The following is a 23,279-nucleotide window of genomic DNA, read 5'->3' on the forward strand; positions in this document are numbered from 1 at the left end:
TTTTATATTTGAGGTTTTCTTATTAACTTATAATTTCAAATATATTTTAATCTGTTTCAAAAAACTTTTTGAGCACTTATTATGTGACTTTATCTCTCCACCCAGAACAGTGCCCAGCACAACACATTTCCTTAGAACGATTGCATGCCGGACAATGGCAATGCATAGATGCGCAGTCTCTACACTAAAAGAGTCAGACTAGCAGAGGAGCCCAGCAAGTAAAGCACCATAGATGGAGAGTGTTTAACTCAGTCAGGAACTGACTCATAGAAGAGGCGAGGCCTTCCCTAACTATCGTATTATAAAACAGCAATGCGCCATCACACAAACTCTCTATCCCCTTTGCCCGCTTTATTTTCTGCATATCCTGCCCCTCCTTCCAACCCCTAAGTGAAAGCAATGTGAGAACAGGGACTTTGTCTCAGCTAATACTTCAGCATTCAGAACAGTCCCTGAAACATAAGGCTTTCAATAAGTACTTGTTAAATCTGAATGAATGAAGTTTAATGTGAGTCTCGAAAGTTTTGAAGGACTTAGCTTGGGAAAAAAATGTGTGAGAGAATAGCAAAGAGTGTAGGAGGGCATGGTAGGGTGAGGTATTTTGGCAGCAGTATAGGTTGGGTGCAGCAAGTGTCAACAGATGAGGCTGGCTGCAAAGACAGGTGGCTTAAAGGATGGGGAGTCAGGTGGGTTACAGTAAGGAGTTGGAATATTTATATCTGAGAATAGGGACCAATGAGGGATTTTGGGTAGGGGAGTGTCATGATGTGATTTTGCTTTAAGAGATTATTTCCTGTGGTATAGAAAATGGGTTTCAGTGAAAGCAGAGAGCAAGGAGACCAGTTATTGCAATAGTTAAGGCAAGAGATGGAGACTTTGGAGTCATCAGAGTCTAGGCAAAAGTAAAGAGTATGGGTGAGATTGTGTGTAAAAAGAAAAAAGAAAGTGTGTAAAAAGAGAAAAGACGAAGACAAGGACCAACTTCCAGGGAATTTCACAGCTGAGGGGTGGGAAGGGACATTGAGAAGTAGCTGTAGCTTAGGAGGACAAGGGGTTGGGCAAATGGGGAGGGATGTTTAATCCACAGTATAAAATGCTGGAAAGGTCAAGGAAGATGAGAATTGAAAAGTGGCTGTTGGATGTGGCAATCGACAGGTTCTTATAACTGTAGAATGCACTTTCAGTGGAATGGTGGATGTGCATGGCAATTTGTGGTTTCTTGACAGTAAGTGGGACATAAGAAAATGAGGGTTAGGCTACTTAGAGGATCTTGGTTGTGAAGATAAAGAGGATAGAAGAAGAGAATAAGGAGTAAAGGAGCTCAGGGTGAAAATCCAAGCATGTTTACATCAAAGGCAGAGTGAAGAAAAGAGAGAGAGGTTGTAAAAATAGGTGTAAGGATTAAAAAAAATCCAGGCTGTCGTGAGAAAGTGGGGTACGATCACTTTGGGTGACTTTGGGTATGTTGAGTACTAAAGAGAAGAGAGGAAGGAAGTAAATACAGGTGTGGATGAGAGTAAGCTGGGTTTCAGGGAAGGAAGGTGAATAATTCTTCACTAATGAACTCTTTTCTGTCAGGTAAAAGCAGGTCATCTGTTCAAAGTAATGAGGTCAAGAATAGGAGAGGAATTTTGAAGAGAGATGTAAAGATTTAGAAACCACCCAGGAAAATGGGAGAAGACGCTGACCAAGAATGTATTTTCACAGCAGAAGTTTTCAACCCTTAGTAAAACTTATGTGCAAAGCATTCTGTGACAGTTCATGCTCAGTTTCTGGTCTTTTAGTAGCTGCAGGAAAAGTTTAAGTGGATATAAAAATGAGAAGAACTTTACAAGTTTATTAAGTAGAAACTAACAAGTTAACCACTCAGCCAATTTTCAGGAGAGGTTCTCATTAAGGACCTGATATTTGAAGGTCTGCACAGTCATAATGACTATATTATTGCCCTAGGACCTCAGCAGAATTCAGTATTGGAAAATGCCCTGTGAAAATGGTTTTAAGCTCTTGCTAGTAACATTAGTATAATCCTAGGAATGTTAACAAAAGTTTCAGGCCTTCTTGAGCTAATCTTCATGCCAGCTAGTGATACATTAAATAGATAAAAATATTAATTAGGTATTTGAACATTCGAAGACGCAATGACCCTGTGTGTGTTTGGGTGTGCAAGTGTGCAAGCATGTGAGAGACATCATTGTTTAAAAAATTGTGATAGTTACTAAAATGTTCATTTAGAGTGGCTTATCTCAGTAAGGAGAGAAGAAAATAAGGTAGAAAATTTTTAAACTCCTGTTTAATCTCTTAAAACTTAACCTAATGGGGGCTTCCCTGGTGGCGCAGTGGTTGAGAGTCTGCCTGCCAATGCAGGGGAAGCGGGTTCGAGCCCTGGTCTGGGAAGATCCCACATGCCGCGGAGCAACTAGGCCCGTGAGCCATAACTGCTGAGCCTGCGCGTCTGGAGCCTGTGCTCCGCAATAAGAGAGGCCGCGATAGTGAGAGGCCCGCACACCGCGATGAAGAGTGGCCCCCGCTTGCCTCAACTAGAGAAAGCCCTTGCATAGAAACGAAGACCCAACACAGCCAAAAATGAATTAATTAATTAATTAATTAAAAGGCAGCAAGAAAAGCTTTAAAAAAAAAAAAAACTTAACCTATTGACTTTTCTATTAACTGACCTATTTATAGAAGGAGATTTTCCTAACATGGACACAGTTTTAAATAAGGAAAAAAAATTTTAAATGCTCATCGTAATTTTTGCATGACAGTTATAAAGAGTTGTCTAGCTATGGAATTATAAAACAATCCAAATATGAAACCAGTTAAGAACATATGCTGTTCACAATCATAGAGTTAATTTATAAGCTACCATGGACTATTCTTGTTCTGCTATTGAAGTGGACAGCCCTTTCTCATTGCTACCATACCAAAATATTGATAAAGATTTCTGAAGAAAGAGCCTCAACAACTTATTTTCAACTTTCCTAAGAGAGCTTAGGAAAGTTATTTGTCTCAAAGTTTATGCCACAGAATGTGATAACACTCATTAAACAGAAACAATACTATGAGGTTTATCAAATTATGAAATTGATGAACATCCTTTATTTAAAATGTATTAAGTTCTTAGGTAAATTTAGGAACTTGCCAATTACATATACAAAGCAGAATTGTTTGTATTCATCTAAGCCTCTGAGGATAAATGTCTTGGAACATGTAATGGTTAATGTGAAGAATCTGTTGTGAAAATATTTGTATTGGTGAATTTTACTGCTTTATTATACTTTCCTTCTCATTAGTAATATTTTTCAGAAGGGTCTCCATGTCTGTGGATACCAAGGGTGGGGGACATTAAGTTGGATGAATTTCATAAAGACAATTACAGTGAGCCCTCTGTATCCACAGGTTCCACTGACCGTGTATCAAAAATATTTGAAAAGAAAATTATAGAAAGTTCCAAAATGCAAAACTGAACTTCACTGCACGCAGGCAACAATTTACATAGCATTTACATTGTAATAGATATTATAAGTAATCTAGAGATCATTTAAAGTCTACAGGAGGGTGTGTGTCAGTTACATGCAAATACTATACCATTGTATATAAGCACGCACAGATTTTGATATGGAGGGGCAGTCCTGGAACCAATCACTCATGGGTATTGAAGGACAAATGTACTGTATTTGGTAAGCTAGTAGGATTTGTCTCAGTAAAGAAGATTGCCTCTGGGCTCCTTTCTTCACTGGAAGAAAAATGAACATGTTGCTAATTGACCAGATTCTCAGCCTCACTTTTGTATTACATTGGTTATTAACACCAATAATTGTAAAATCACTTTGTAAATGTAAAGTGCCACATCAAGGCTCGTTTAGCCTTATGTGTTCTCAACCTCTGTAACTCACTAGAATAATGCAGTCAAATTGCTTGACTCAAACCAATAAAAGAAAAACTGTTGTATGTGACATTATAAAGAATAGAACTTTACACTTGTGAAGGAATAATGATAGCTAACTTTATTGAACACTTAATGTTGTACCCAACATTATTCTAAGCTCTTGACTTAACACTAATTTATTTAAAGTATAGTAGCTGCTTATTGATAGTGTAGCCATTTCAGGGTAGTTCATTCTCTCATTGAGTGATTCATAGTAGGCGGTGCTCAGAGTAGATAGCATTGTGGATAATTTGTGTTTTATAGTAAGAACTATAACACCTAAATGATATCACATCCATTTTGTTTTATAATTTCATGATGTATTTAAAATGTAAATGAGATGGAAAGCACTTGATTTTGATCTATTTATATAAGCCTTGTAAAAGTTTAACATGATAGGTAATTCTCTCCTTCAGCCTCTGCATCTACTGGGAGGTGTGGAAAGAGCATGGATTTTAGAGTCCAGCAGAACCTGGGCAAGATACATAATCTTTTGGTTGTCTTAAAGAACATAGTAGCTGCTCAATAAATATTTTGTTCAGTCATCAAATGATCAAAATGCCTGGCACATAGTTTCTTAATTACTTTTGTTTCCATTTCTTTAGTTTTCCTTCAAGGATTTAGAAATAGCAGCCTCCCTTATTGTTCACTTCCTCGAAGTGATATTTGTTGACCCTTGAAAGCCGCAGCAATTACTGATTGGAACTTCCAGATCAGGAGTTGGGTATCCATCCCAAATTACCCCTCTTGGAAGGAAACCAAAACTGCTTCCTTGTACCATCTTTTTCTTTGAATTAATTTTTTTCCTTTTATATGTCCTGTTAAAGTTTTCTTTTCTGTTTGAATGTTACTAGTATAACAAACTTTTGTATTAAGAGTCTTACAATATAGCCCTAATATAAAAATCCACAAGTCTTTTAAAGTAAACTAGTTTTTCTCATAAAGTGAAAGAACTGCAGTCCCTTTAAGCTAATAGTAATGCCTGCACAGTTATAAAAATTTCCATCATTTTCTTTCACACTTTTGAAATCCTATGGTTTATAACAGCCTTCATAAATTGGCGACTTCCATCCCAGCTCTGACACAGAATTTTTCAGCCTGTCCTGCTGTCAGTGTACCTGCTGCTTGACATTGACAGGATTCTTGTCAAAATCGGGATTTTGCATAAATTAGTGTTTAACCCCGGACAGGCTTTTCCTCCTCGTTTCAGTGCAGCTTTTAAGAGACTGTGCTGCTCTTATCCATAGATAATGAAAGTGAAATTTGACTATTTTATCATACGTTTTACACTCTGAAGGAGTACCGTAAACTTTACTAGTCTTATTTATTTTTCTTTTTTTTTAAATAAATTATTTATTTATTTACTTATTTTTGGCTGCGTTGGGTCTTCGTTGCTGTGTGCGGGCTTTCTCTGGTTGCCGCAAGAGGGGGATACTCTTCGTTGTGGTTCATGGGTTTCTCATTGCCGTGGCTTTTCTTGTTGCAGAGCACGGGCTCTAGGCACACAGGCTTCAGTAGTTGTGGCACACGGGCTCAGTAGTTGTGGCTCATGGGCTCCAGAGCGCAGGCTCAGTAGTTGTGGCGCATGGGCTTAGTTGCTCCGTGGCATGTAGGATTTTCCCGGACCAGGGCTTGTACCCACGTCCCCTGCATTGGCAGGCGGATTCTTAACCACTGCGCCACCAGGGAAGTCCTCTTACTGATTTCTCATTAAGCCTTAATTAGTAATTCTCAGTTTTACCAATTCTTGTACAATATAGACACCATCACTGATAGCCTACTGTCCCTTCTTGTCCAGAGGATCTATTTGCCTTACTTTTTATTTTAATAAGCAGCTTACATTGTATGTGGGGGAGAAAGTGAGAGGAAGGGGAAGGAGTTTCAAGTTGCATAAAGGAGTACACTTCAAATAATCTTATGGATGAATTTAGAATTTTTAAAAAGTTGATTGTTATACCTTAATACTTTCCAGAAGGTACATATTAAGCATTGTGGATAATTTGTGTTTTACAGTAAGAACTGTAGCACCTAAATGATATCACATCCATTTTGTTTTATTAATTTTATGATGTATTTAAAATGTAAATTTTGATCTATTTGTATAGGCACTTGATTTTGATCTATTTCTTGGGTATTTGAAACACCCAAGAAAATCTTTTGACTCTAATGCAGAGACTTTATACCTTCCTGATTTGTTCTTACCATCATTGTTCCAGCCATGGCTGAATGGAGAAGGAGCAAGAGCTTCATTCTTAAACTACAAGAATATTTACATATTTGGTAGGAACAAACATTTATTTGCTTTTCCTTTGGGTATGATGATAAGCAAATTATTCTCCATAGTATATTATCACTTCCCCCAGCCTCTGTTGAACATCTCAGATGTTTCAGGTGTGGAATTACATGTGACTAAAAACATGGTTCCTGAATTTCAATAAACCTAGAAATAGTATTATTACAGCAAAATATAATATGTTTAGTAGCCTTAATTAAATCAGGTGATATATACTGTCTAATTTTTTTTTACCTAAGTTGATGGAAATGAGTTTATCTCCCTTATTATTCTTGGAGAAAATCTTTTTGATACCTTTTCTTTCTTCAACAGTCTAACCATCAAAAATGATTGAAAAGAGAAGCTAAGCTTGGAAAGAAAATGATTTCTTTTTTAAAAAAGCTAACTCTTCATATACCAAACATTTTGAAATCTCAACATGAGGGAAAAAAACTCATAAATTTAAGCATACTAAGAGTAATTTATACTTAGGTAACAGCAAGACGACATGTTATATCTTTACCAACATATTGAAATAAATTAGAATAAATGATTGAGAAGGTGAAGATTGGAGTTCCTTCTATACAATGCCTGCTTATAATTGGAACATATACACCAGGCACCATATATGTCTTGACCTATGTTAACTGATTTAATAACTACAGGAACCCTATGAAATAATTATTAGTATTCCCACTTAATATGCATGAAAAAGTACAAATCCAAGTTCAGAGCCATTAAGAAACTTGCCTAAAATCATTGAGCTAGTAAGTTGTAGAGCTGATGTTCAGTTTGCAGACTTGCTGACATCATAGCACATGATTTTACACTTTACCTGTAAATAGAGATAAATGATACCAACTTACTTTTTGTATAATGTATATAAAAATCTCATCATAGCAGTAAGTTTGTACTCAATATGTGATACACGGTTTTGGTAAAGAAACTTTCAACTATTTAGTTCATTCAGTCTTAATTCTCTCTTAAAATTTAGAGAATTTTTAAATGAGAAGCAAAGATGTATATTCAAGAGGTATAAGCTAGTATTTCTCAAGGGGCTAGAGAGTAGAAAAAGAATCAACCTATTCCTTTAACCTACAGTTCTATTCCTAAGAGCTTAATCTTATACTGTGAATCTCCTTTTATCTTCTAAATTTCACTGGAATCTAGTTTCAGGGTTAAACTACATTTTAGCCACCCATGTATGTTTTAGGTGGTAATCCTCCAATTTCCACTAGGCAAAAAAAAAAAAAAAAATTACCAAGATAACTTTTTAGAAAAACTGACTTAATATTATATAGTTATTCAGAACACACCAATGATAACACTATGCCAAAGTAGTATCTTTCAATAGTGCATGTATTCAATTACAGTTAAATTTAAAACTTTAGGTTGGGAAAATAATTCTCTTCAAATACATGATGAAATAGACCTGGGAGTAGGCTGTAGACATTTCGTTTGATGACAAGTACAGTATGAGCAAGGAATGATCAAGCAGCTGTTAAAAACATTAAAGCGAGGTCAGATTGCACTAATGATTATATAGAGTTTGCTCATCATGGGAAATAGTAGTATTATGTTGCAAGCAGACCATACATGCAATATTATTCTGAATACTAGGTTACATAGAATAGTAAATATTAAAATGTATAAAGGAAAAGATGATCAAGATGATAGGAGATACTGGAAATAATGGTATTTGACAAATGATTCCAGGAACTGAGTCTTTTGATTTTAGAAAATAGAAGACTAAGGAAAGGCATAATACTTGTTTTAAAATAATTTAAAATCTTCCATATGGCAAAGGAAATGGGCTTAACTAGAAAACCCGGGTAGTTTGCACTTTCTAGAGAAGGATACAAAGGAGTGGGGTTGGCTGCCTGAGCATCCTTCACCACTTACTTGAAGGGGACAGAACCATCACACCACCTGTGTGTGACGTGTGGGGATGAATTTTGTACCTTGTAGATCAGATCATTGACTCCTGGGGCACCTCACAATTCTAAAACTACAGCTTTTATTAACAAGCCTGATAATTGATAAGGAATTTTGATTTTTTATTTTTTTGTGTTAGTTTCTGCTTTATAACAAAGTGAATCACTTATACATATACATATGTTCCCATATCTCTTCCCTCTTGCATCTCCCTCCCTCCCACCCTCCCTATGCCACCCCTCTAGGTGGTCACAAAGCACCGAGCTGATCTCCCTGTGCTATGCGGCTGCTTCCCACTAGCTAGCTATTTTACATTTGGTAGTGTATATATGTCCATGCCACTCTCTCACCCTGTCACATCTTACCCCTCCCCCTCCCCATATCCTCAAGTCCATTCTCTAGTAGGTCTGTGTCTTTATTCTCGTCATGCCACTAAGTTCTTCATGACCTTTTTTTTTTTTTTCCTTAGATTCCATATATATGTGTTAGCATACTGTATTTGTTTTCCTCTTTCTGACTTACTTCACTCTGTATGACAGACTCTAACTCCATCCACCTCATTACAAATACCTCCATTTCATTTCTTTTTATGGCTGAGTAATATTCCATTGTATATATGTGCCACATCTTCTTTATCCATTCATCCGATGATGGACACTTAAGTTGCTTCCATGTCCTGGCTATTGTAAATAGAGCTGCAATGAACATTTTGGTACATGACTCTTTTTGAATTATGGTTTTCTCAGGGTATATGCCCAGTAGTGGGATTGCTGGGTCGTATGGTAGTTCTATTTTTAGTTTTTCAAGGAACCTCCATACTGTTCTCCATAGTGGCTGTATCAATTTACATTCCCACCAACAGTGCAAGAGTGTTCCCTTTTCTCCACACCCTCTCCAGCATTTATTTTTTCTAAATTTTTTGATGATGGCCATTCTGACCGGTGTGAGATGATATCTCATTGTAGTTTTGATTTGCATTTCTCTAATGATTAATGATTTTGAGCATTCTTTCATGTGTCTGTTGGCCATCTGTATATCTTCTTTGGAGAAATGTCTACTTAGGTCTTCTGCCCATTTTTGGATTGGGTTCTTTGTTTTTTTGTTATTGAGCTGCATGAGCTACTTGTAAATCTTGGAGATTAATCCTTTGTCAGTTGCTTCATTTGCAAATATTTTCTCCCATTCTGAGGGTTGCCTTTTGGTCTTGTTTATGGTTTCCTTTGCTGTGCAAAAGCTTTGAAGTTTCATTAGGTCCCATTTGTTTATTTTCCTTTTTATTTCCATTTCTCTAGGAGTTGGGTCAAAAAGGATCTTGCTGTGATTTATGTCATACAGTGTTCTGCCTACGTTTTCCTCTAAGAGTTGGATAGTGTCTGGCTTTACACTTAGGTCTTTAATCCATTTTGAGTTTATTTTTGTGTATGGTGTCAGGGAGTGTTCTAATTTCATACTTTTACATGTACCTGTCCAGTTTTCCCAGCACAACTTATTGAAGAGGCTGTCTCTTCTCCACTGTATATGCTTGCCTCCTTTATCAAAGATAAGGTGACCATATGTGTGTGGGTTTATCTCTGGGCTTTCTATCCTGTTCCATGGATCTATGTTTCTGTTTTTGTGCCAGTACCAAACTGTCTTGATTACTGTAGCTTTGTAATATAGTCTGAAGTCAGGGAGCCTGATTTCCCCAGCTCCATTTTTCGATCTCAAGATTGCTTTGGCTACTCGGGATCTTCTGTGTTTCCATACAAATTGTGAAATTTCTTGTCCCAGTTCTGTGAAAAATGCCAGTGGTAGTCTGATAGGGATTGCATTGAATCTGTAGATTGCTTTGGGTAGTAGAGTTATTTTCACAATGTTGATTCTTCCAATCCAAGAACATGGTATATCTCTCCATCTAACTGTATCATCTTTAATTTCTTTCATCAGTGTCTTATAATTTTCTGCATACAGGTCTTTTGTCTCCTTAGGTATGTTTATTCCTAGATATTTTATTCTTTTTGTTGCAATGGTAAATGGGAGTGTTTTCTTGATTTCACTTTCAGATTTTTCATCATGAGTGTATAGGAATGCAAGAGATTTCTGTGCATTAACTTTGTATCCTGCTACTTTACCAAATTCATTGATTAGCTCTAGCAGTTTTCTGGTAGCATCTTTAGGATTCTCTATGTATAGTATCATGTCATCTGCAAACAGTGACAGCTTTACTTCTTCTTTTCCGATTTGGATTCCTTTTATTTCTTTGTCTTCTCTGATTGTTGTGGCTAACACTTCCAAAACTATGTTGAATAATAGTAGTGAGAGTGGGCAACCTTGTCTTGTTCCTTATCTTAGTGGAAATGGTTTCAGTTTTTCACCATTGAGGACAATGTTGGCTGTGGGTTTGTCATAGATGGCCTTTATTATGTTGAGGAAAGTTCCCTCTATGCCTACTTTCTGCAGGGCTTTTATCATAAGTGGGTGTTGAATTTTGTCAAAAGCTTTCTCTGCATCTATTGAGGTGATCATATGGTTTTTCTCCTTCAATTTGTTAATATGATGTATCACGTTGATTGATGTGCGTATATTGAAGAACCCTTGCATTCCTGGAATAAACCCCACTTGATCATGGTGTATGATCCTTTTCATGTGCTGTTAGATTCTGTTTGCTAGTATTTTCTTGAGGATTTTTGCACCTATGTTCATCAGTGATACTGGCCTGTAGTTTTCTTTCTTTGTGACATCTTTGTCTCGTTTTGGTATCAGGGTGATGGTAGCCTCGTAGAATGAGTTGGGGAGTGTTCCTCCCTCTGCAATATTTTGGAAGAGTTTGAGAACGATAGGTGTTAGCTCTTCTCTAAATGTTTGATAGAATTCGCCTGTGAAGCCATCTGGTCCTGGGCTTTGGTTTGTTGGAAGATTTTTAATCACAGTTTCAATTTCAGTGCTTGTGATTGGTCTTTTCATATTTTCTATTTCTTCCTGGTTCAGTCTCGGCAGGTTGTGCATTTCTAAGAATGTGTCCATTTCTTCCAGGTTGTCCATTTTATTGGCATAGAGTTGCTTGTAGTAATCTCTCATGATCGTTTGTATTTCTGCAGTGTCAGGGGTTACTTCTCCTTTTTCATTTCTAATTCTATTGATTTGAGTCTTCTCCCTTTTTCTCTTGATGAGTCTGGCTAATGGTTTATCAATTTTGTTTATCTTCTCAAAGAACCAGCTTTTAGTTCTGTTGAACTTTGCTATTGTCTCCATTTCTTTTTCATTTATTTCTGATCTGATCTTTATGATTTCTTTCCTTCTGCTAGCTTTGGGGATTTTTTGTTCTTCTTACTCTAATTGCTTTAGGTGCAAGGTTAGGTTGTTTATTCGAGATGTTTCCTGTTTCTTGATGTAGGCTTGTATTGCTATAAACTTTCTTCTTAGAACTGCTTTTGCTGCATCCCATATGTTTTGGGTCGTTGTGTCTCCATTGTCATTTGTTTCTAGGTATTTTTTTATTTCCCCTTTGATTTCTTCAGTGATCACTTCGTTATTAATTAATGTATTGTGTAGCCTCCATGTGTTTGTATTTTTTACAGATCTTTTCCTGTAATTGATATCTAGTCTTATAGCGTTGTGGTCGCAAAAGATACTTGATACAATTTCAATTTTCTTAAATTTACCAAGGCTTGATTTGTGACCCAAGATATGATCTATCCTGGAGAATGTTCCATGAACACTTGAGAAAAATGTGTATTCTGTTGTTTTTGGGTGGAATGTCCTATAAATATCAATTAAGTCCATCTTGTTTAATGTATCATTTAAAGCTTGTGTTTCCTTATTTATTTTCATTTTGGATGATCTGTCCATTGGTGAAAGTGGGGTGTTAAAAAGTCGCCTACTATGATTGTGTTACTGCCGATTTCCCCTTTTATGGCTGTTAGTATTTGCCTTATGTATTGAGGTGCTCCTATGTTGGGTGCATAAATATTTACAATTGTTATACCTTCTTCTTGGATCGATCCCTTGATCATTATATAGTGTCCTTCTTTGTCTCTTGTAATAGTCTTTACTTTAAAATCTATTTTGTCTGATATGAGAATTGCTACTCCAGCTTTCTTTTGATTTCCATTTGCATGGAATATCTTTTTCCATCCCCTCACTTTCAGTCTGTGTGTGTCCCTAGGTCTGAAGTGGGTCTCTTGTAGACAGCATATATATGGGTCTTGTTTTTGTACCCATTCAGCCAGTCTATGTCTTTTGGTGGGAGCATTTAATCCATTTACATTTAAGGTAATTATCGATATGTATGTTCCTATTCCCATTTTCTTAAATGTTTTGGGTTTGTTATTGTAGGTGTTTTCCTTTTCTTGTGCTTCTTGCCTAGAGAAGTTCCTTTAGCATTTGTTGTAAAGCTGGTTTGGTGGTGCTGAACTCTGTCAGCTTTTGCTAGTCTGTAAAGGTTTTAATTTCCCCATCAAATCTGAATGAGGTCCTTGCTGGGTAGAGTAACCTTGGTTGTAGTTTTTTCTCCTTCATCACTTTAAGTATATCCTGCCACTCCCTTCTGGCTTGCAGAGTTTCTGCTGAAAGATCAGCTGTTAACCTTATGGGGATTCCCTTGTGTGTGTTATTTTGATAGGGACTTTTAAACATGTTTTCTTTATGTTTCACTAAAGAGAAATAATTTTACTTCATTATGCAGACATTGTTAATATGGGTTGCTGGGTATGTATGGGATTTAAATGTGAAAATGATTATTACATTGTAATATTATAGGTAACTATAAATAATCTTATAGATAGCTGCTATAAGATTCAAAATTTTAATTCTTTTCCTGTCAATCTTATGTTTCTTAACTTTCACTAACCGGGTGAAAACATTAGCAAATGATTTTATTTCTGTACTGTTAGATATTGCAAACCTTTTCTTATATAAAACATGTCAAGTCATCTCCTTTCCCTACTCCAACACTCAGTACTTTTTAATGGCAAAGATCTGGCCTGTATTTTATCAATTTGACATGGAGATTGTTTTTTCTAATTCTGTTCCTTTAGTCTGTATTACAGGTCACTGAAGCATACCATAAGTATTTGTCTCAAGTGGTCAGTTACATAAAATGTACTGGGCTGACTGTTTTAGAATAAAAAGCAGTCTGGCATTATGATGTGGTAATTATTACTTTCAGAGAAAGAATTAGTTAATTCATTCTTAAAGTATATTGTATTAGTTACCAATTTAAGATGTAAAAATTGTATAACTTATGAGGGCGTGAAATGATTAACCACTTGTGATTAGTGCTCATAAGTTTTAACCATAAAATATTCTAAAACATATTTGCTCAATTAGCATATTTGGGAAAGCAGTTGCTTTTGCAAGGATAATTTATAGGCATTGACCTGAAAGCATAGCAACAGGCATAGATAAGCATTTTTCATTATTAATCATCATTGCTATACCTCCACTGTTTAAATAGTGTTTCTAATTGTTTTTTTTTTTTTTTATGGCATTTGATAAAACTTTAAGGGTATGGTATTGGTATTAAGGCAAGATGTTCAAAGAGGTTAATCACGTTTATTTTTAGCTTTTTCTTAAAATATTCATATTTTAGGCAAATAATGTCTTTAACTTTTGATTAATCATTTTCAATAATGTGTCTTTGCTAATTTTCTCCTTTTCTTTGTTTTATTTGCCCTTTTTCTCTATAATTAAAAAAGAAGACTTCTTCCTAAAAGAAACAAAAACAGTGGTAACAATGGAATGATTTATAATGTGAAATTATTAGTTTTTGTGTATAGATGTTTTTAAAATTTCTGAAGAAATAAAATGCAAGCAGGTGACAAGAGTCTTTCTCCTTGTATTGGCTCTTTCATTTACTTCAATGGCTTTTCCACTTTCCTTATCTGACCAAAGCAATTTGAGGAATATTCTTACAACAAACCTGATTTTTAGCAAAATCTGTGAGTCTTGATAGTTTAATTGAAGTGAACATGTATATATTACTGTCAAAGAATTTCTTAATTCAGAATAATAGGCAACATATATGGCTTATTTGCTAAACTCTTTTTAGCTATTATCTCATGTAATGCTCCTTGTAAACCTATGAGTTGATTACTGTTGTCTATGTGAGAAAACTGAGATGTAGAGAAGTTGAGTAACACATGTAGGAAGTGGTGGAGTCTAAACTCAGACTCAGATCTGACCTAACAGACTGAGGTCTTAAATACCAATGCCATGATAAGGTATCTCTCAAGGAAATCTGAGTAGATTGACATCTTTTGGAGCAGAAATATGCTTCCTACCCTGACTTCTGGACAAGCTTTGGAATCTATTTAACCTTTAACTTTAAAAGAGGAAATGAGTTGGAGAGAGGTACACATTTTTACAAATCATATATTCATTCTTTGGACTTCACTATGGCATTTCAACAAAGATGCTGACCATTAAATGTTGTTTATACTAGCCTCAGGGCAGAAGCCATCAACTTATTTAAAATTAGTCTTTAGCTAGCTATTAGAAAAAAATAAGCAAAACTGTCTGAAGTAAGAAATGTAAAATATACACTATGTGATGCCATGGAAAGAACTTTGGAGTGGACAGCCCAGGGGTCTTATTGAAGCATGGCCAGTTACATAACTTTGGGTAAGTTACTCTGAGCCTTAGCTTGTTCATCTGTAGAAGGATGAGATTAAGTAATTCAAAACATTGTTGCAAGGATTAAATGAGATAAAATGCCAGGCACATAGTAGAATAATCATTCATTCCCCTTTTTTCTATTCTAAGTTTTAAATAAAGTTGGGTGTGTTTTTGAATGGAAGAGTATCAGTACTTTTATTATTTGAAGTTTGATAAGGGTGACATTTTCTAGTCTCTTTTTTATATTATATTCTCCTATTTGAAATATGAATGTAGCCTTTTGATGTTGAGTTGCATTTTCTTGAGTGTCTAAGCTGCCAAAAATAGCTTGTTTACTTTGTATTAAATAGTAGAAGATCTTAACAATGTTAGAGGAAAGACAATGGTGAATAGTACTGTATTTGCTTTAACTGTCATTGAAACATCCAGTTTTCTTCCATGTTAAAGTTTAGTTGTCTTATTTAGGTAGTGCTTTAGTTGGCAGAGTACAGAATAAAACCCTTGAGGTAGGGATTCAGATGATTTCCTAATATCTGATAGAATCATCAATAATCCTTACCTAATTCTTATGTAACTTTAGAGAATATACTCTTTTCTAAAAAGAGAATATCAGAACACAGTGAAATGTCTCAGAGTTCTCCTGAAATTCTACATGATACAGGAATGAAAACATTATATTGCCGTTCGTCCCTGGCAGCCAGGTGCACCTCCAGTCCTCCCCTCGGTCCCCAGCAGCAGAACAGCGGCCGGGAGGCCTTCCAGCACCATTTGCCACGTGGCCACCTCCTCTGAGGTGCTACGATGTACTGCGAGAAGTGGAGCTCTGTGGTGGAGATGTGTCTCTTCCTTGAAGACCTGCGGGAGGGCTCCTGCATCCTCTGCCTCAGCTCCAGGGCGTTTGTGGAAGATTGGAAATTGTGCAGTTTGGGATTAAAAGGCTACTACATTGAAGACGATGGGAACAGTGCAGGAGAGCAAGCTACAGAAGAGGAAGAAGGCGGTCGTTCCCAGGGCACTGCAGAGTCACGTGACAGCAAAGACGTAGGCCCAGATGAAAGTGAACTAGATTCTGAGGCTGAACTCATGCGAAGTATAGGACTGCCACTTCAATTTGGTAGGGTGTCTGCACATAAGAATTTTGAGGTATCTATGAGTACTAGAAACAAAGTTAAAAGAAAAAAGAAAAAAAAAACATCAAAAGAAGTACTTAGATGAAATTAAGAGAGAATCTTGGAGACAAGAATGTGAGGAAGATGACATTTTGGCTTCAGATGATCCATCTTCATCTGAGAATGAGAACACCAGAAGGTATAAACTTCGAACCAAAAAAGATATTGAAGGTGAGAATCTTCCTGCTGAAAATACATTATCTCCAAAGCTGGAAATTACGGAGCTCTGGGAGAAGTACTGGAAGGAATACAGGGGGGGGAACTGCTGTGGCAAAGCTGGCAAGAAAAGCATACAGGTCAGACACTGTGCTCAGAACCCTGGAACATCCCTAATACAAAGGAGGAATGGGAACAGCATTATAGCCAGCTGTATTGGTATTATTTGGAATAGTTTCAGTATTGGGAAGCTCAGGGTTGGACTTTTGATGCTTCACAAAGCTGTGATACAGATACTTGTGGGTCTAAAACAGTAGTTGACAACAAGAAAGATGAAAATCGCACGAAAGCAGATGAACCTTCTTCTCCATCTTCATCAGTGGGTAGCGAAAGCTCTAGTTCAAGTGATAAAGATCATAATGAAATTCTTCATGGACTTAGTAATATAAGTCTGAATTCAGAGGAAGTAGAACAGAGCCGATTAGATCCCTCTGTGAGTTGTGATGGACATCAGTGTTTAAGTGAAGTTAAGAGCAGAAGAGAATGCCTTGCTTCAGGCCAAAGTGAATCATGTAATGGAGGAACCAAGGAAAGCAGCTTGTCTGGGAACAGAAGCACAAGCCAACCAGCTCAGGATTCACAAGAGTCATCAGAAGCAAACACCATCAAAGACAGACCATGCCTCATCGGCACTGATGGAGATGAGAGTGGCGAAGATCCACCTGAACAGAAGCCAAGCAAACTCAAGAGGAGCCATGAACTGGACATCGATGAAAACCCGGATTCAGACTTTGATGTCGACGGTTCCCTTCTAGGATTCAAGCATGGCTCAGGACAAAAATATAGTAGAATTTCAAATTTCAGTCACCGGCGGGTCAGGTATGTACACAAGAATGTGAAGTACAAGTCAAAGTACTTGGACATGAGAAGACAAATCAATATGAAAAACAAACACATCTTCTTCACTGAAGAGCCAGGAAAAACTCTTTTCAAGAAAAGCAAAACTTGGAGTAAGGTAGAAAAATTCCTAAAATGGGTTAATGAACCAATGGATGAGAAAGCATCACAGGAGTCAGTTTCTCATAACAACATGCAAGATACTTGCACAAGCAGTGGTTCAGAGGAACAAGAAGTGTCTGTTGAAAAAGGGGATGACCCACCGGAGACAAGTGAGCTAGAACCTGGAAAGCGTCGTGCCATGTCTCCAGCTGGGGAAGTGGGAACAGAGAAAACTGACAGGGACAGCACAGAAGCAGCAGTGACAGATGAGGGGGACTGCCCCGCCCAGGCTGCACCAGACCGCCTTCAGGTAGAAGCCGAAGCTGAAAGTGAAGAAGAATAAAAGCAAGAACAGAAAGGGAATTGGTCTGCCTCCTGAGATCACTGCTGTGCCTGAGCTGGCAAAGTACTGGGCCCAGAGATACAGGCTCTTCTCCCGCTTTGACGATGGGATTAAATTAGAGAGGGCTGGTTTTCAGTTACACCCGAGAAGATCGCTGAGCACATTGCCGGCAGGGTCAGCCAGTCCTTCTAGTGTGACACCATAGTTGACGCATTTTGTGGCATTGGAGGAAATACCATTCAGTTTGCCTTAACAGGAAAGAGAGTGATCACCGTTGATATTGATCCTGTTAAGATCGATCTTGCTTGCAATAATGCAGAAATTTATGGGGTAGCAGACAAGATTGAGTTCATTTGTGGAGATTTCCTGCAGCTGGCTTCTCGTTTAAAGGTTGATGTCGTGTTTCTCAGCCCTCCTTGGGGAGGACCAGACTACACCACTGCCGAGATCTTCGACATCAGCACCATGATGTCTCCTGATGGCTTTGAAATTTTTCAGACTTTCCCAGAAGATCACTAATAATAGCATTTATTTTCTTCCAAGAAATGCTAATATCGACCAGGTGGCATCCTTGGCTGGGCCTGGAGGGCAAGTGGAAATAGAACAAAACTTTCTTAATAATAGATTGAAGACAATCACTGCTTATTTGGGGGAACTGATCCGCAGATCAGCCTCTGAATCATAAGTGAGGTGGTATAGAGACCAAAAGATCATAGCGGTCAGAACACTATTCACTTGGAATTTCTTCTCTGTATTCACTGATACTTTGTACCCACAGTCAAATGGGTATTTGTACCCTAAAACACTTTTTCCCCACATTGATGGAGTACCATCCGGAATTTGCTTTTAAACATCCATTTATTTTATAAAGTTAGTGCTTTTTAAGTTTCTATTGAAAAAAATATGAAATATACTTTGTAATATAGAAGTTTATATTCTTTTTCTATTAAAATGACAGTGAAAGGAAGAAAAAAAAAAAAAACCATTATATTGTCAGCCATGCATTTTGGACCAGTTGCTTAGTAATTAGATTTTGAATCCGATTTTGTTTCTTGTCTTGAATCAGTGTGGGTGGTTGTTTTTTTAAATTTTATTTTATTTATTTTTTTATACAGCAGGTTCTTATTAGTTATCCATTTTATACATATTAGTGTATATATGTCAATCCCACTCTCCTAATTCATCACACCACCACCACTACCCCCACCACTGCCCTCCTTGGTGTCCATACATTTGTTCTCTACATCTGTGTCTCTGTTTCTGCCCTGCAAACCGGTTCATCTGTACCATTTTTCTAGGTTCCACATATATGCGTTAATGTACGATATTTGTTTTTCTCCTTGTGACTTACTTCACGCTATATGACAGTCTCTAGATCCATCCACGTCTCTACAAATGACCCAATTTCGTTCCTTTTTATGGCTGAGTAATATTCCATTGTATATATGTACTACATCTTCTTTATCCGTTCATCTGTCGATGGGCATTTAGGTTGCTTCCATGACCTGACTATTGTAAATAGTGCTGCAATGAACATTGAGGTGCATGTGTCTTTTTGAATTATGGTTTTCTCTGGGTATATGCCCAGTAGTGGGATTGCTGGGTCATACGGTAATTCTATTTTTAGTTTTTAAAGGAACCTCCATACTGTTCTCCATAGTGGCTGTATCAATTTACATTCCCACCAACAGTGCAAGAGAGTTCCCTTTTCTCCACACCCTCTCCAGCATTTGTTGTTTGTAGATTTTCTGATGATGCCCATTCTAACTGGTGTGAGGTGATACCTCATTGTAGTTTTGATTTGCATTTCTCTAATAATTAGTGATGTTGAGCAGCTTTTCATGTGCCTCTTGGCCATCTGTATGTCTTCTTTGGAGAAATGTCTATTTAGGTCTTCTGCCCATTTTTTGATTGGGTTGTTTGTTTTTTTAATATTGAGCTGCCTGAGCTGTTTATATATTTTGGAGATTAATCCTTTGTCCATTGATTCATTTGCAAATATTTTCTCCCATTCTGAGGGTTGTCTTTTCGTATTGTTTGTAGTTTCCTTTGCTTTGCAAAAGCTTTGAAGTTTCATTAGGTCCCATTTGTTTATTTTTGTTTTTATTTCCATTACTCTAGGAGGTGGATCAAAAAGATCTTGCTGTGATTTATGTCAAAGACTGTTCTTCCTATGTTTTCCTCAAAGAGTTTTATAGTGTCTTGTCTTACATTTAGGTCTTGAATCCATTTTGAGTTTATTTTTGTGTATGGTTGTAGGGAGTGTTCTAATTTCATTCTTTTACATGTAGCAGTGTGGGGTTTTTTTCTGCCACAAAATATTTGGTTAAAATAAATTATTAGTGGATGTGGTATATTAAAGAGATTATCTTAGAGCTGCTCTGAGGGAAAGAGGGATTATAATTCTGCATTACACTTTATTGTAAAATGGTATCTTATTTCACTCAAAGTTTCAAAAACAGATAAATTAGTTTATTATCATAAAATTTGCTTATTTTGCTTATGTTTAATGAAGCCTGAGAATTTTATTTTTCCCCATTTAGGTATAGAAAGTGAGTTTGTATTGTCAAATGAGAAATTTAATTCATAGAAGTCAAAAGCAGGGTTTAGACTTTCCCTGTGACAACACGCAAAGGCAACGGTCTCTGAACTGAGTCAGGGGCCTGTGTTCCCGTTCCTGTTCTTTCAGCAGCTCATTTTCTTTATATTAATCAACCCACTCAACCTAGCTGGTTCCTAGTGTACAGCAGAGGTTGAACCAGGTTGGGTTTTAGTTTTTGTGCTTTAGGGGTTACAGAACTTGGAAGAACTAAAAAAGAGAAAGCCAAGGGGATACTGCTCTCATGCACATGTAAAAACACCCACTGTAACCTGAGCCCATCTATTTTATATTGGAATTCTATATAAAATTTCATTTGAAAGAAGAGTGTCACATTTACCCCAAAAATAGATGATGAAAATGATGATTTTTAAAATTTAAATCTGCTCAATTAGATTATCCCCAAATCCTTTTCCAATTCTGGCATTCACTGTATCTGTATTTCTTGCCCTTATTACTTGGAAGCATAGTGTGAAGGGCAGACAGGACTATGAATCAGAAGACCTACTAACTCAGGTTATGGTACTAATTACTTGAGCAAATTATAGCTTCTTAGTTATTTGGACTAACTGTTCTTTACAGAAACTATCTGTTTTGTAGTCTGTGGTTCCAGGCTACCACAGACCCAGTTTATTTTGTGGTGGAGTTGTAAATATGGAATTGGAATATATTTTTAAACAAGAATAATTGGTAAACTAAGGTTCAGTGTTAATCATAATACTTCACTCCTGTAAGCACAGCTGTTATCCATAATCTTCAATTACTTTATTACTCTTCAATTTTCAGTTACTCTAATATAATAGAATATTAGTATAATTGATCTAAAATAGATTACTTAAAATATTTTAAGTTCTACTTTTGGAATCCATTATATGATTTTTTGTTTTTGTTTTTGAATGGGGCAGAGGTACTTTATTTCATTACTTGGACTAAAAAGTAAAATCAAAGGTCAAAGTTTTCCAGTGGAAACCAAGAGGAAATGTTATGAATATCCAAGGTATAATCAAAATTAAACACAACCTAGAGCCAATTCAGAAAGCTCAATAATCTTCAAAGTCGTTTTCATACATTAATTAATGCTGATGGCATCCCAAGGATGAAAGAAATTTAATTCTCATATTTTAGTTACGGGTAACCACAGGAAGAATCTGAATGGATCAAGATGTGCCATTTTAATAAGGCAGGTCAACAAATATTTCATCAAATATTAAGTATCTACCACGTCAGCAATATATGAGGCACAAAGTATCCCACTGATGTGGCCTACTTTACAGCCTGTTTTTTTTGGTTTGTTTTAGACTTTATTTTATAGAGGAGTTTTAGATTCACAGCAAAACTGAGAAGGGTACGGGATTTCCCATATACTCTTCACCCCCACACATGCATAGCCTCTTCCGTTTATCAACATCCCCCACCATCTATCAGTTTTACACTTGTTACAATTGGTAGACCTACATTAACTCATCATTATTTTCCAGAGTCCATAGTTTACCTTAGGGTTCACTCATGGTGTACATTGGGTTTGGACAAATGTATTGTGACATGTATCTACCATAATAGTATCGTACAGGATAGTTTCACTGCCCTAAAAATCTTCCTGTGCTTTGCGTATTCATCCTTCCATCCCCCCCCCCAACCCTTGGCAACCAATGATCTTTTTACTGTCCCTATTTTGCCTTTATTACATGATGTTTTGGGAAAGCAGGTTTGTCTTTAAAATTATTGTTTGCTTAGGTTTTATATTAAAATTAGTTTCTATTTCTATAAACTGACTACACAAGTTAACCAGACAGGCAAATGTGGTCTGGAAATTCATAAGTAATTCATACGTGAATCACTCAAGGAGATATGTACTCATTAAGATTTCAGCGTTCAAAATATTCAGAGTTCAAGGATTATTGTTGAGGGTACGTTGTATACATTTTGAATGCTGGCTTGTGTTTTTGTGACTACTATGCAAATTGTTAAAAGGAACTGACTAGAAAATTTTTTATTAAATTTCACACAAAATAGCTATTAGAGGTGACAGTATTAATAAGTTTTTCCAAGTTTTTTGTGAAGAGAATTGCCATCCCTGTTCCCTATTCCCACCAGTAATCAATAATTGTTTTCCCCTCACAAAGTCATGGCTGTGCAAAAATGCTGAAGAAATGGTAATGTAAGATAAGGCAATTCAGTAAGTTAAGTAAGTATGAACATGTTGCTGAAGCAGAGGAAAACATAATATTGTCAGCGAATAGAGACCTCCCCACAGAAGTTCCATAAACGCAGCTTTTACGCATTAGAGACAGAGGCAGAAGAAATATCCGAAAAAGGAAAAGGGAAAGGGTGGCAAACCCAAACTTCCTGAATTTCAGAATTATTTTCCAGGCTGTCCTGGCACTTAGGAATAGGAAGTTTCCTCCTCCTTCATTTACCTAACGAGCATCCTTGGTCTCTACCTACTGGATGTAGTAACAACTCCCCCCACCTACTCCTTCAGCTTGTAATAACCAAAAATGTCTCCAGACCCACTAGCTGCCAGTAGCACCCCTCAGATATAGCAACCAAAAATGTCTCCAGACATTGGCTACCTCCCCCGCACCCCCACTCAGTGGGGTAGGGAAATCACTCCCAGTTGAGAACCACCAGATCCACCACCTTCTTTAGAGTGGTGGTTTATATGCTTATCTGCACATCACCTTTATTTGTGGAACAGAGAACCTGACCCGTATTTAAATGTGTTTCACACCTCCTACTGAAGTATGTTCCAGGTTCGAAGTAACTGATTTACAATGAGCTTTTCCAACAGCTCATTTATAAATGAGGAAATAATGTATTTGTCTGTATTGTCACTCAAGATGTAGTTTGTACTAATGAGAGACTAAAAATGATATGCAGGAAAGGTGTAGTTGTGACCCGTCAAATGTGTTTTATAGGTGAAATTGTGTATCTCCTTTTTGCATTGGTGCTGTGACTCTTTTTTTCCTTTCAACATATCACTTCATTCATGTTTGGTGTCACAATGATTATTGCATATGTATCTTTTCATTAAAAGGAATAATAAACTCCTAAATATTGGCATAAAAAGAGGGCACATTTTGAATATTATTTATTTAGTATTTTAAAACCAGGTAAATCTGATAGCATGGTGAGCAAAAATCTGAGTCCCAATAAAATGGTTCTAAATCTCAAAAGCTTTGGTGAAGTTGGCATTGGTCAGTTCCATTTTTATGAACGTTATCACCAGTCTTTTAAAGAGCCTTGTCTGTGTCAGAAACAAAACGGCCCTGGTCTGGACTCTTCCT

The 23,279-nt window shown here is 36.7% G+C and overlaps 2 protein-coding genes across 2 annotated transcripts in view; both read left to right on the forward strand.

Moving 5' to 3' along the window:
• Positions 1-23,279, forward strand: part of TDRD3 (tudor domain containing 3) — a 223,882-nt gene that overhangs the window by 191,997 nt on the left and 8,606 nt on the right. The gene's annotated exons all lie outside the window — the stretch shown is intronic.
• LOC132352393 (trimethylguanosine synthase-like) lies at positions 15,528-18,243 on the forward strand. Its single transcript, XM_059902851.1, is given in 6 exon segments — positions 15,528-15,905; positions 15,907-16,146; positions 16,149-17,374; positions 17,376-17,506; positions 17,509-17,885; positions 17,887-18,243. Coding segments are annotated over 6 exon segments (2,544 nt in total). The 3' UTR covers positions 18,079-18,243.

This window comes from Balaenoptera ricei, chromosome 18, assembly GCF_028023285.1.
Source record: "Balaenoptera ricei isolate mBalRic1 chromosome 18, mBalRic1.hap2, whole genome shotgun sequence".
In the NCBI taxonomy this organism is placed as follows: Eukaryota; Metazoa; Chordata; class Mammalia; order Artiodactyla; family Balaenopteridae; genus Balaenoptera; species Balaenoptera ricei.